General features: G+C 46.8%; 1 protein-coding gene across 1 annotated transcript in view; it reads left to right on the forward strand.

Annotated features, from left to right (window-relative positions):
- MDGA1 (MAM domain containing glycosylphosphatidylinositol anchor 1) overlaps positions 1-15236 on the forward strand; it is a 145297-nt gene that overhangs the window by 80755 nt on the left and 49306 nt on the right. Inside the window, exon 9 of the mRNA XM_059835659.1 lies at positions 11743-12012. Coding sequence (XP_059691642.1) covers positions 11743-12012 — 270 coding nt within the window. The remainder of the gene's footprint in view (positions 1-11742; positions 12013-15236) is intronic.

Genomic DNA, 15236 nt, shown 5'->3' on the forward strand with positions numbered 1-15236 from the left:
GAGGAATAAAAAGTTTTATTGCTGTTTTTTCTGAGGTCTCCTCTGCTTACATTGACCCAATTGGTTCGTGTTTGTACTCCCATAGGCAATGCATGCGTGGAGGGTACAGAATCATTTTATCTCCTCTGGTGTTTGCAGGATGCTATCACAAAATTTCCCTCAAAGACCCGGCTAGATGAAGTCTTCCACCATCTTTTCGTGCTTTCTATGGCATTTTTAAGATTTTTATGGTCTGTTGCTAGTCCGTTTTTCTGCCATTTTTCCACTGATGAATTCACATCAGGGTACACAGATCCAGCTAGACTCTTACGAACAGGACATAGAGAAGCCTGTCTTTCCATCATCTCTATTCCCACAGATTTAAGTTCACGCAGGTTCTTTCCAGAGCTGTACACAGAATTATGTCTTCTCTCTGCCCACCACAGTGGGATGGCTCAGCAAACATTGCTGAAACTTGTTTAAAAGGTCCTTTTCACCTGGGGTATCTGATTCTGGGAGGTGTTATTATCTATCACAGAGAGGCTGGAAGGAGCAGGATGCCACGTTACAGTGTGTGCTGCTGCAACCCTTTGGGCTGATAATTGCTGTTGGACTGACTCAGGCCAGGATACACTTTCAGATCTTGATGCAGTGGGTGAGAATGAGGAAGGTAATGGCCTTATTTTTGTCCCAGAAGAGTTGGGAACATGAACAGAAACTTTATAGAACCAGCTTCAGGCATTTACCTGTTGGACCAAAATGCTGGCATCAGGAGAAGAAATGGAGTGTGTACTTCCCACTTAGGCTGCAGCAAAGGTGATATGCAGGACAAGTCCTCCTCAGTCAATATGAAAAAGTGTCCGTGTGAGGTAGGCATGTGTCCACGTTACAGGGATGCTGCTCCTCCAAATGCTTCCTGTAGTGATGGCATGGTTTGAGGTCAGCCACAGAAGCAGCCTGGAAAATCCAATGCCAGAGCAGATTTATCCAGTGAGCAGGACTGTTAATAAATTTCCCTCTCCTGGTCCAAGTCCAGAGGAGATGGGACAGAGTTGATAGCCAGATGGGGAGGTCGAGGGAGCAGGCGCTGCTGTCCTTGAATGATTGCCAGTTCTGTCATTGGCCTCCTTCCTGTGCCCTCTGCTGCAGAGGAGACCTTAAGCCCCAGAGAGGCATTTCTGGGAGTCCACAACACCTGCGGCTGTCAGAAGTGACAGTGCTCTTCCTCATGCAGGGAGAGATGAGAGCTGCAGGGCTGCATCTGCTTCAGCAGCGAGGCTGGTGTGCTGCTGCTTCTCTGGAAACACACTAGCAATGTAGAGAGAAGACAGGAGGTTTCCAGCAGGGGAGCGAGTCCTCCACAGCTCGAGTCTATGCCCTTCTCTGAGACGAGCGGTATCATCCAGGGCTGAAGAAATGGGACTGCCAAATCCTCTGCTGTCGCCATAGGTGAATAGCAGTTTTGGGAATAAGGTGTTAGGGAGATGTTTCTCTATAACTAGCAATTCACTGAAGATACATTCACGAAAAGCCATGACAGTTACTGATATGACAGATAAAGCAATTTGCTTCTTAATTATTTAATGGTGGGGGAGTTGGACACAGGCACTTACGAAATTGACACATTTTAAATGCATGCAGGCAACGGTGTGAAGGATGGAGAGGAAAGATAGGACTTTTAGATGGCAGAGATGGTGGCTATTTGGCAGCTGGCTTTTTGGAGCCGGTCACTATTCTGAAAGACTTCAGCTAAACCTATCCTCATTTTTCCATCCTTCGCCCATGATTGATTTGATCTATCTTGATTCATCTGAAGATGATGATGACAATGATGAAGAGGTAACCATCCAGAGAGTGACAGCAAAAACGCTTACAGTAAAAAATGTTCTCAACTCTCCTTTCTCTATGCTATATCTACTGATCCTGTGTTTTTAAATTGCATGCATTTCTGAAGTTCCTGTATGTACCACCCTCCTTGTTACATTAATTCTTATGGGGAAAATTGCTTCAATATCTGTTGACTTCAGCTGCTTCACCTATGAGACTGAACGTTTGCCATAAATCTTTTTGTTTGAGCATCCTTTCAGCCTCTTTCTGAATGGTTACGTTTTCATTGTCGTCATCTTCCTCAGATGAATCAAGATCAATCAAGGGTGAAGGATGGAAAACTGGGGTAATGATGACAGTCAGCAGAGCAGGATATTAAACAATTGGCAGCAGAACTCCAAGGCAGCAGATAGAGAAGTGATAGAGAACTGGGTGTTGCTCTATGCTGCTTCCTCCTTGGTCCAAATTCCCTACTAGGCCTGAAGGGGAGGCTGAGGAAGAGCCTTAGGAAAAGCCTGGTTTGTATGGGGAAGTTTGTCCTCTTTCCACTCTGTAGATAAGTGGAGAACCACTACATTAACTCTTCCTGGACTAGATTTGCCCCATGTGTCCTTTTTGCTTACTAGTACAGACAAAAAATTCAAAGTAAATATATTAAGGAGTGCTGGTTAATATTTTATTATCTTAATTGCCTTGGATGGCCCTCCTTCCCCTACCAGGCTCTTTCTGGCTTGGATCTCTCCCCTTTCCAGCTCTGACCCCACCACCTCATCATTAAAGCAGATCTGATTTTTTAATCAGCATTTCTGCTTTTGACTATGCTGCCTCTTGCTTTGCCTGCCTGTTTGGAAAGCAGCTGTGGAGGTATCATCTAGTGTTCCCAATTTAGCTTTCAAACTGAAAACAGAAGGTGAGGTAATGCTGTAGCCCAGATGTGAGCAGAAGGCTCTGACCACCTGTGGCTCTGACAATCACTGCATTTCTAAAGCACGGACTCTTCTCCATTTTGACACAATTGCAGTTCTTAGAGGCACTTTCTCCTGCAGCCTCCCTGCTCTTAACTTTCAGTTCTTTTATTAAAAGGGTCCAAACACATGAAGGTGATTGAATTGCTCAGGCAGCTGGTGATGGAATAGGAGCCTGTTGCTATTGGATTGTTGCCTGGAGTCAGCAGTCACCTCCGCCTGATAGCTCTTCTGAGTGTGGGTGAGATCCTCCACAGGAGACAAGGAGAAACCCAGTCGATTCCTTGTAGGTGGCAGCTGCATGCTCTGGACATGAGCCCTAGCAGTGGCACCAATTGGATGCTGTCTGGAGTCCAAAGATTTCTCCCTATATTTGCTATGGTGAATGTGCAGGCTGGTTTCGGTTTTTCTTCCCAGGGTAGCTCTGTTGTGGCACGCAGCAGCTTGAACACAGGAGGTGTCTCCTGTCCCAGAGCAGGACATGCTGCCCAAGTTTCAGATGTGTGTTATGACTCAGTTTACTGATGAACTCATTAAATAAGGCACTGAGAGTTCATGGAGAGGTTCATACAGAGGGGTGGCACTGGTCACTTCTGTGCAGGTGTCGCACAAGCATTTACTTTGGTAAATTCATCCCACCTAGCAGAGATGTGAGGGCTGGGATCTCCTTAGGCTCCCTGTTCAAACACAGGACAGAGGGAGGTAATGCCAGCTAGGGTTTCCTACCATCCAAATCGTCCTCTGGAGATGTCCTTCTCACTCAATGGCTTTGGAGGGAGGTGGCGTTCCTAACTTGGGTGCCTCAATGAAGAGCCTGAAGTTAGATGGGATAAATTTGGGCTTTAAAGTCCTGTTCCAGCTAGCTCCAGGTTTGCTGTCAGACCTGGAGGGATGATCAGTCCTTTCTCAGTTGTTCCAAATCTTTCTCAGGAATGTGGAGGGCCTGTCCTAGGACTATGAACATCACAGATTGGCTGTTTTCCCTCCCTTCTTTATACTGTGGATGGAAGCATAGGGAATGCAGTCTGCTGTGAAGGGCCAAGCAGCTCTGTCTCTGCTTGCAAGGTTGCAAATGGTACCTGTTGATCTCTGCCCCATTCTAAGCCCCTGTGCCCTGCTTGTCTCTGCCAGGCACGTGAGGAGAGTCAGAGCTGTAGATTCAGGTTTCTCTTTTATTTTCTCCTGTCCCAGACTTTTTTGCATGTGATTCCTCTGGCATTTAAAACTCTAGGACAGTGTTTCTGCCCAGAGAAAACAAAATCTAAATAGGAACTAAAGCTGTGCTTCTGCCACCTGAATAGCAGAGGAAGGAAAGAAAGGGAAATTGTAAAGATGTATACATGTACACACACATACATGTAAAATGTCAACATTATCTTGTCAAGGACTTTGGGAAAGGAGAAGAGGACTAAGAATTCTCTCATTTTAGTATTTGTTGAGGTTGTGGGCTACTGGAGATAGGACAGAGTTGATTACTAGGACATAAAAACACCTATGGGGAGGACTTGCAGTAGGCATAAACTTCAGCAAGGGAATTGGGTTAGATGGTAAGAAAAACTAGTGACAAACTCTGAAGTAAGAGGAACATTTTTGTGGATTCTCTGTTTTGGAAGAAGAATCTCATTTGATTGTTTTTTGTGGGCTGATTTTTTTTTTCTTTTCCTTAGTATGCACTGGCAATGAGTTGCTTTATTCCCAGAACTACCCAGCTGAGTAGCTCACCTATGAATTATTGAGTAGTAAGATAACTGGTTCTGTGCCAAAAGTTAATGCATATGGGATGCTTTCGGGGAAAGAGTATCACTGACTGACTGTTAGTGAATGTTTGGATCTAAACTGTTTATATGCTATTGGGAGTGGCGTGTCACTGCCAGCCCGATTTGTTAAACAGAAGCATGTAATAATAGATGCATGGGTATGAGCTGACATCCTCTTATCTTCTAAAAGATTGAGGCAGAACCTGAGCGGACAGTTGGTGGTCTGACACTGCTACACATGGAGGACTCCCCTTTTGTGGGTATGTGGGTGGGCAGGAGAATCCCAGATCCACCCTAGCCGTCATCACGCTTCACCATGCTATAACTACCAAAATTGGCTGTGAGTTAGAGACAATATTTTCATGTTAGTCTGTGGCACAAAAAAAATAAATCTAGATTTGGGTTATGCCATTGGTCTGGCAGAAATTGAAGGTGTTATCTCTGAAATGCCCCCTCTCTCGCCCTCTTTATTTCTCTTGTGCATAACTTTGCTAATTGGGCTGTGTGTGGTTGGGGGGAGGATTATCAGCATGCGTTTCACATACAAATGTGTATGTGTCTTCTGTACATACACCATCTTTTCCCACTTATCTTGTTCAATTAGGGGAGCGTACTGTTTTGAAACCAGGCGTTTGAAGGTAAGTGAGGCATGGGAATGAGGTGGCTTTACACTGCAGGAGAATACTTGTCTTTGTAGTGTCTTGTTAGCATGAATTAATTGGGCAGTGAGTCTGAGTGGAGTTCCAGCATGTCTGGGACAGATCTTTTTTGAGGAGGCATATCTTTAAGGCAGAAGGTCTGGAAATTCCTACCCAGGATGGACTTTCTTCAAAGCACTCTGTAAAGTGAGCTAGGGGTCTCATGTATTAATCAGTACAGCTCAGCATGCAGAAGAGGAAATCCTTTAGTAAATTCCTCTTTATTAAAACAAGGTAAAGACTGGTTGAGCTAATTGGCTTGGAAAGTTCAGAGAAGAGGAAAGCAGAAAAGCTGGTAGTGAATACATTTCATTTGCTCTTCTTTTAAAAGTAGTAAACTAGCACAGAACTAAGCCTTCTCTGCTCTAAGCCCGGCTTCTCCGGTCCCTCCACCCACTTGTCTAGCAGAAAATGTACTCAAACAAATTTGTTTTGTTTGAAATAACAATACTTGCAACCTGGCTTTCAAACACTTTGAAAACATACACGTTTTGTCTCTTTATACATGGGGAAACTGAAGTGCAAAGGCAAAAGGCATAGAAGATGAAAGAAAGAGGTTCTGGCTTTTAGTTGAAATAGGTTGAGCAAGCCTTTCTCCATCTCCCCTCTTCTAACTACTCAATTATATCATCTCTCAGAAACAAGCAGATGAGATTGGGCTTGTAAATATTAGTTGGATATTTGTCTCCACATGGAAAACTGCCTAATGTGCGTTCTTGGGGTGTGGGTGCTGTTGCAGGGAACAGAATTGCTCAGCTGTGATTTCCCAGCCTTGTGACAATAAAAGAGCTTCCTGCTTGCTTGGGTGAAGAGCGCTGGTCTCTCCTGGAGCTGAAACCATGCAGTTTTCTACCTGCTGTGAAAGCAGGGGTGTGGTATCTTTGATACCTGTGACACCGTTATTACCCAGGATTGTGGGACCAGGGGCTGGGTAAGGAAGGCACCCTTTGCTGGGATTGCTTTGGTTGTCTAGAGAAGATTGGGGAAGACTGCATCCAGAATGACTGCAGAAGGGTACCTATTAGAATTTAAATGGATCCTGGATGGGGTCATATAGGTCTCATAAGGCCCTAGTAGCAGCCTATGCTGATTTGCTTTCCAGAGGGAGAAATTACTGCCTGGTGTTGTTAGCCACTTTGGATAATCATAGAATCATAGAATCGTTTAGGTTGGAAAAGACCTTTAGGATCATAAGTCCAACCGTTAACCTAACACTGCTAAGTCCACCACTAAACCATGTCCCTAAGTGCCTCATCCACATGTCTTTGAAATACCTCCAGGGATGGTGACTCAGCCACCTCCCTGGGCAGCCTCTTCCAGTGTCTGACAACCCTTTCAGTGAAGAAATTTTTCCTAATATCCAGTCTAAACCTATCCTGATGAAACACAGCTAATAATTGTAACTAACCACGAAGTGCAGTCCTTCATACCAGGTTATCTGTGTGTCCTTTGCAATGTTAATCCAGCAAGCGAGTAGTCAATTAGGTCTCACACGTGGGATGAGGTGGAGTCTACAAGCAGGAGTCCCACAAGTACTATGATTACATGGCTAAGCTTGGAGGGAGTCATTCAGCAGTGAGATGAGAGCTGCTGAAAATAAAGCTTCTTTCTAATCTAGCAAGGCTTGCTTTTTTCATCACTTGTGTTATGTGTTGCACTTCCTGGATTTAAATAAAAATGTAATTGATGACTGACTCTGGCGGGTAGAGTAGAGGGTGTTTTTCACAGAGGAGGAAGCCTGGGCTAAGGACTGAAGTGTGGGTCAGGATACAGGACTCCTGTGCCACTTCTGTCTGATGCTGCTGGTTCATGCGACCTTGGGCGGGCTGCCTTTCTGCTTGTGCCTCTCTTTTTCCGCCTGGACATTGCTGCGCCGTGGTGCTCTTTGCAGCAGAGGAAGTGTTGCGGGAAGTAAATCCCTGTAGAAAAATGAGAGTGCAGCAGCCCACGGCAGCTGCATAGACCAGCGGTACAATGCAGGCAGCTGACCACCTACAGAGATGGCTGTTGTCAGCTGCTGGTCAGGGTGGCTGCAGGGGGGAAAGGGCTGCCTGGGAGTCAGAATGCAGGTTATGAGTGAGCTCCTCAGCTCTGACAGCCCTTTCAAAATGAGCCAGCATTTGGGAATTGACCAGTGTATGCTATTCACAGTCCTCAAGATACAATGGGAAAGCAGACTTTGAATGTGTCTTGCATAGTAGTGTTGTACTGTGGTGTCTAGGATTTTCAACCTTCTCAATTCTTGCCTGAGCTCTTAACGTGAGGTCAGTTCACTCAGTGTCCCCTTGTTCTGCAGATGCTGGTTTCTGTTTAAGCTTGGTGCCGATTTCAGTGCATCTGTCCACTCCAATATGAGCCTTTCTTTGCCTTTCATCTGTATTAGATTGGGCAGCCTCATGACAACATCCACATTTTTTAAAGTGAAAAAAAATAAATTTCACTTATAATTTTTTTTCTATATTTACTCCACAAGTGAAAAACTTTCCATAGTGCATCACTGCCGTCCTGGGATGCTCTGACTTCATCGTTGGTGAAAGAAGCATCTCTGCATTCTGGAGGCATCTCAATTTGATGGGAACCTGCAGCAATCAGACAATATTGCGGGGATCACTGAGTACCCCTTCTTAATCTGTGCCCAAGCAGGACAGCACAGTAACAGTGCAAGGAGACTGTGGTCTCCCCTGCAAGCACTTTGGCTGTTGTAAGGAAGAACACTCCTCCCTTCCTCAAGGCTAAAGTAAAAACAGACTTAAAACAAATGCTTACAGACTTGACCACAGCTCGACAGCCAGTGCACTTCTCATTCATCTAGCAGGACGAGCATTTCAGTCCTGGTTATTTCCAGTGAAACCAAGAAAAGAAGAGGTTATTGGGGTACAAAGCAACACCCTTGACACTTGATATTTCTCTGTTGTGCTTCCCTCGCTCTTGCCCTTCATCGTCGTGAACACCATGCTAGCTTAGCAACCCTTCAGTGCACAGCATCTGCTCTGGCTTACAGCAAGGGAGCTGCCTGCAGCCCGGCTTTGCTTTAGGGTGCCTGGCACACTGGAGTAGGTTGCCTGTGTTCAGCTGATTTGATTTGCTCCTAACGAGCAGGTGAGTGATTATGTTTTCTCTTGTTGCACAATAATTCTGCTGCAAAGGCAGGCTGCCCTGCCTTGTGTTTCATAGCAGCCACATCTTAACAAGATTGCTGGAGGAGCCTCGCTCCTTCAACATTGCCTAGAACAGTAATGTGCTGCCCTCTTTGCCCCTTTTGCCCCCCCTGCCAGCTAGCTCTTCTAGAGTTAAGCTGTGTGCTGAGAAAAAACAGTTAATCGTCTATATTTGTTTGCTGTGTTTCTTACCAGGGGATCATGAAGCCCTGTATGTGCAGAGAGTTTTTTTACCTCCTTGTTGAAGTGTAGCAGCCTGCTGCCTGCAGCGTGGCTGCTGCTTAAAAGACAACTTCAGCTGCATGCACTAGAGTTTAGGGGAGATACAAAAAGGCATTTGAGGAGCCTCTGGACAAGGACCCACCTTTGGAACTGGGCTAAAAACTGGGGTTGATGCCCAAGCTCCCCAAAGAGCACCATGGCAGCTTAGTGAGCCAGAATAGCCATATACTGCTCCTTATAGCCAGCAGGGATGCTGCTTCCCCGTGGGTATTAGAGGCACCTGGAAAATCATTGTCATTTTTTTCAGGTCTCTAAAGGTGTCTGTGCAGGAATCATGTTGGAGGTCTCTGGTCTGAGACAGTAACCATCTCAGGTGTACTGGAGCTGATCCCAGTTCTGGGGAGTCGGAGCACTGGCTCATTTAAACAACCTTTCTTTTGCATTCAAGCTAGGGGTGAGAAAAGGCTGTGTTGTTATCTGCTAGGATTTTCAGACTGAATCCCTGCCTTGGTGGTGGGTCTCCCTTTTGCGTATAACCTACTTGAAGAAGTGTGGGCTCCCCGGTAGGCGTTAGAGGCCAGAGCTGATGTCTGGCTCTGTAATTGCTGTTGACCTTTCTTTGCTTTCATATCCACTGTCAGCCTTCAGGTATAGCGGCCCCTTGGCATAGCACTGCATCCTTTGCAGTGATGGGATGACCTGCTTCAGCTCTCTCCAGAAAACCCGGGGGCACCAGGACTACTTGCAGAGTTAAGGCTCGTTGGCTGTTTCCTAGTGCCAGAGACAAGAGGAGAAAATGTAAGCAGTTTTTACCGTATAGGCACTTTCAGACATTCCCTTCACAAGGTGATAGCATAGGCCCAGAGCCTGTCCCAGTGCAAATCAAATAAATCCCATTTCCCAGCTGAAGAAGATTAAACATCTTCTGCATCCTTGGTTGCCCTGCTGTTCCTGTGACCTAAGGAAGCATCTGGAGCGTGCCAGCCCTGCTCTTCTGTGACACTTTACCAGCCCCAGACACTCCCTCAGGGAGGCCCAGGGGGGCACTTTTCTTGCAGCGTGTGTCCTTGCAGGGGGCACTTTGTCCAATTTCAGACCTTTTCTCTTCCTCTGTCCCAGCTCCGTACACAGGTGCCGCTCAGTGCAGTGAGGGAAGCTGCCCTCCCACCCCTCTCTCTCTCGCTCCTCCTCATGAGATAGATTGCTTTGAGTACATCTGGAGCTGCTGTGCTATATTTTTTAAGCCCTCCCTTCTCTTTTCTCTCCCCTTTTTCTCTTTTTGGTTTTTCCTACATCACCAGCTGGCCTTGATTATAATGTGAGACCCCACCGGCTTCAATTAAGGAGCAGATGTGACCCAAGAAATGGGATAGCAGCTAGGGATGGAGATGACACATTCATGGCACTAGGTCTAATCAAACAACTTCTCACATTATTCTCACGGTGAGGTGGGAGACGTGTGAGCCAAAGGCAAGTCAGCGCTCGGAGCACCCGCAGAGACACATTGCTGGCAAAGCCATCTGTAATGAGCTGACCATGCCACTCAGCACGGCAACGAGAGCTCAGTCAAGGGCTGCTTTTAATCCACTTAAGTGCAGCAAAAGGCCCAGAGGCTGAGAGTTGAGAACGAGTACCTAGAAAACAATCAGCCACTGTCAAACAAGGGCTGTGCGGTGGAGGGGATGGTTGTTCGCTGCGTACTCACAGATGCATCCATGCTCCTGGGAGAGGGGATGCTGTGCATGCAGACCGATGGGGTGGCTGTGGTGAAGATGGAGATGTTGCTAGTGTTACAGAGCTGTAGGTGGGTCTTGCTGGAGTCAGGCTATGGGAGGGGAGAGACTGGTGCGCTGGAGCCCTCCAGGCAGGTCTGTGTTCAGGACAGCCGGGATGCTGTGTGACTGGTGGTTCCTGGTGCAGCTGTGTCTGTGGCGCTGCAGATGCTGTGTGTTGCAGGTTTTGGGGCCTGGCTGTGCTTGGCAGCTCTGCGGACCTGTAGACGAGGCAGGTGCTTTGTAGATCTGTAGCGCATAGAAGTTGTTTGTGGCAGAGCAGGTGCTTTGAACCTGGAGAAGATGAGTTGTGATTGTGCTGGAGCTGCTATAAACCTGTTCTCCCTCTTTTACATTCGGGCTAACAGCTGTTTTGTGCTCAGGAAGCCTTCCTTATTTTAGAGGGAGAGCTTCTGGTTATTCCCATGCTGTAGTGTTTTAATAAAGAGTTTATTGCAAGTGAAACACGTCCATCAGATGGCTGTGGAGAATTAAGTCCTCTGTCATTGCATTAACTAAGGGGTAACCCAAGCAATACCAATCTAGACTTTCTCCTTGCTCTGCCTCAACCATGCCCAAATGGTAAGGTTCCTGTAAATTTTTACAAATGCTGAAGAACAAGACTTAATAGCCTCCCTTGGCTAAGGAGGTGGCCACACGTCACTATTCTCACACTACTGGCAGAGAAGCTGACATCGAGAGATGTGACTCACCTCTGAACGTCGGGTAATTGTTGCCAGAGATAAAAATAGGACCCAGAGTCCCTGTAGCCACTCCCTGATGTGTTGTATTGATGTATTTGGGAGAGGCCCTCTAACACCCCTTCAGGTCTGTGCTCTGTGGGGACAGCCAGTGCATATCCCTCCATCTGAACATGGTGTCCCTGATAACCCTGTTGGATGTTGTTGACCAGAAGAACGTGAATGTAACTGCTTGGGAGCATACCTGCCTGCTCAGGGAGTGCAGTTTATGCTGAGTATGAGGACTATGGTTATTCTGGTTAGGATCTGAGTATTGAATCTAAGCTGTGGTGCTCAGCTGCTGGAGTTGCACTTCTCACATGAAAAAGCAGCGTTTAGTAGCTCCTCCAAGCAGTGTCTCACTGTGGGATGAGTAGTTGCTAAAGGCCACCTCTACCTAATAAATGGGAGGGAGGTGAAAGGTGGCCCCAGCCCAGTCAGAAGAGGATGTCAGTTGATTATTGATGGTTTTGGTTTGATGAAGCCTGGTTCCCGCTAGAAGATAAATATCCTCTTGGAAATCATAGGTGCCTATCTCCTCAGAGGCACTGCTGGGGTGACCGTGCTGAGCGAGATGGCTGTTCCCTGATGGCGTCCCCATCTGTTGCTCTGTTCGGTCTCCAGTCCCCCCCGTGGTGGAGCCAGCCTTCCAGGACGTGCGCCAGGGCATGGGGCGCAGCGTCACCCTGCGCTGCACCATGCTGAAGGGCAGCCCCATGAAGGTGGCCACCTCCGTCTGGCGCTTCAACGGGACCCTCCTGGCACAGCCCCTGGCAGAGCAGCAGGACTACTCAGAGTTCAAGGTGGACAGCGTCAGCCGGGAGACCAGCGGTAGCTACGAGTGCAGCATTTCCAACGACGTGGGGGTCTCCACCTGCCTCTTCCAGGTGTCTGGTAAGTCACAGAGTGCACATCAGAGGGAGCTGTTGGATGGGGTCATGGAGGTGAGAAGCTTACACCCCATAAACTGGTGCCAGTACAGGCAACCTCTACTGCCTTCTCTGTGCATGGCGCCGCGTTCAGAAGGGATGACTTTCCATGAGCCAACAAGGAGATCTGCCCCCATCATTCGGGCAGTCCTTCATGTCTGGGATGGACCTGGGGCAGTTAGTGGCAGCCACTGGTACCTTTTAGCAGCGTTTGGCCGCTTGCCTGAAAGATACAGGACTTAAACTCAAGACTGCCATCAACTTTCAAGCTTGGACAACCTGTATTGTAGATAAGTACTGATCAAGGGGGAGTGAAACGCTCTCTACATCTCCCCAGCAGGCTCCCAAACCATCTAATTTGCCCTTTAAAAACAAACAAACAAACAAAAACTGTATTATGTATTCCTGTACCCTCCTTGTGTCCCCTGGCTGTCTTTGTGTCACAATGCCTGCTAGGACAAACGTGAGCTGGGAATGGATACCAGTACTCTGTGGATTTGCTGCTGACTGTTTTCTGTGAATCCAGCAGGCACCATAACGGGACTCCTCTCCAGCACCTGCAACTTCAAAGAGGGATGGCAGAGTTGTAGCATCTAAAACCACACATCTGACCTAGTCTCTCCAGCTGATCATTAAATCTACTTTTCCCATGACCCCAACATTGACTTGGGCACTAGTTTCTAGACAAGCTCTCCGATGAAGTTGCCTTAATAAGCAGTAAATTCAGCTAACATACTGGGTTTTCAGTCCAGGGCCAATTTATGTTTCAATGTCAGGGCTGAACAAATGAGAATAAATAATATCCAAAGAGGCCTAGTTTTGAAGCAGAACTTTCCCAGGGTTTGGAAAAGCTCAGGAATGCTGTAACTCTGAGATGCTCAGAAATGGGGAAGCCTAAACCACTTCTAGTGTTTGGGCCCCTTTTCAGGACCTTGCTCTCACCCCTTGAGATCTCCTAGAATTTGTCTGGCAGTGGATTTTGCTTGAGAGCTTTGGCCCTCTCTACGCTTTCTTCATATGCTTGCAACTCTCATGTTGCTAACCAAGTGATGGCACACCATATCCTTCTATGAGCTGCAGCAAACTGTGTCCCTGGCAAGCTTGGGAATACTCCCAGGATCTGAATTTCTTGCTGTAAGTAGTAACAAAGACATAATGCCACCTGGTGTGCCATGCTGTGCCCCACGAGATAAGCTCCCCTCATCAGAAAGCAGCGTTCATCCCTAGAGAGTACTCATCAGGAAAGCAGCAGGGATTTATTTTCCTGCATCCCTTCTCCATTTCCAAGGCATTGATATCTGATGGTGGCTTTTCAGCTCCAGACACCTCTGCCTGGGTTCTGGACAGCTGCAAATCAATTAGACATTCTGAGCTTGTAGAGCAACCTGAAAAATAATCCAATGGCTAGATTTCTACGCTTGGGCTCAGGATGGCTGGAGTTTTAATTTCCATCAGCCACAGCCTTCCTGTGTGAGTGGGGGGAATGGCATTGTCTCGTTTTGTTTCCCTTTCTTTTCTGTGAAAGAAGGACCATAAACCTTCCTATCTGACAGGGAGGCAGTGACTCATTTGTGACTGTGAGGTGTTCAGATGTACTGGAAACAGAGTACATAAATCTGCCCAGGATGGGATTAGTTTCTTCCATGGGTGGGAGATTAGCTTTCTGAGATGTTTTGGAAGGATAGCGAGACATCCAACCCACTCCCCTTGACCAAGTTATCAGGGCAGGCTATACTGGTCACCACCTGCACTCCCACTAGCCACAAGCACAGAAAAGCCCTGAAAGATGGAGTTAATAACCTTCAGCTCTTCCCATCAGCTGTAAGCAAAAGACAAAACTTTCCAGCAATGGTAAAAGTTTCCAGAAAGGAAGTTCCAAAAGTATCTTGATGTGCTGCATTTCTATTAGAAGGCTTTTTTTTTAGCTTCTGTTTCCATCTTGGAGTCAATTAATAAGGAATTAATATCATGCAAGATGATGATTATCATCAGTTCTGATTTTATTTCAGAATCCACTATGAAGCTTGACTTCCACAGTCAATACAAGTTGAGTAAGCAGCAATTAGTCTCTGAGGTGGTTCTGAACTTCTTGCTTGTGCAAAAATTCAAGTCAATAAAAATAATAAGAAAAAAAGGACTTGGAAATAAACATCAATATTATCCATCTGAGTTCATAAAAAATAAACATTGAATCCTTTCGAGCCTAATTATAACCACATGGAATGGCAGGGCCTGTGATTCAAGTGGAAAGATGTGGCAGACTGCCTGGGGAGATGGTGTTTATGCCTGTTCTGCTCTCCAGCATCCCTTGCTGCCCAGGCATCTTTCTGCTCTGTGCAGGTCCAGATTGGACCTGAACCCAGCAAGGAGAGTTTTGGTTCAGGCTCAGCTCCTGCCTGACCCAGGACAGGACCTGCCAAAAATTGAAGTGCTCAGGGTGAAATTAAGGTAATTTCAAATAGGGCAAAACCAGTTGTGGGTAAGACCTAGAATTGCTTCTGGGCCCTGTGCATTAGTCTACCAGCCACTGGGCTGCATGGCAGTAGACTTCGAATCCGGTTTGGTAGTGGGGTTCAGGACAGCAGTGGCTGGGGAAATTATAGGAAATCCCTTCTTCTCTGAACTACCCAGTTTCTCTCTGGTACATAATTTCTCCTGTGTTTCCCTTCCTCCTGCTTTCCTCTGTTTTTAAGGGGAGACGTGGGTTTAGAAAAGACATCTCCGCCCCTGCAAAAGCTCCCGCTGTTTTTACCCAGGCTGAGGTCAGCATCCCCTTTGCTGCCGAGGATGGAACACTGTGTTGCCAAGGCAGGGGAGATGCAGAAGGAGCAAGGTCTCCTTTTTAATGCCACGGTCCCTCTGTGATAAATAACACTTTTCCTATGACCTACCGGCCAAATGATCTTTCCTCAGGGTTTGTTAGCAGGAGACTCTGTAAAGCAGCAGATGAAACAGGAGAAATGCCAGTTTAAAGCTGTTACCTCAATCTAAACTACAAAGCAAGAGAGAAAAGATTAGAGCTGGTTCCAGCTGGAGAACTGAAGTTGTTCCCACCTTCTCCGATGTCAGTCATGCCCCACTGGTGTTGCAGGGCTGCTAACCCTCCCAGTGGTTTAGGCTCTGAAAACAGTAGAGATTCGAAGAAAATGGTGGCGTGTCAGTGCAACACCAGCTACAATAATAAAGGTG

Source organism: Gavia stellata, chromosome 2 (genome assembly GCF_030936135.1).
Source record: "Gavia stellata isolate bGavSte3 chromosome 2, bGavSte3.hap2, whole genome shotgun sequence".
NCBI lineage: Eukaryota > Metazoa > Chordata > Aves > Gaviiformes > Gaviidae > Gavia > Gavia stellata.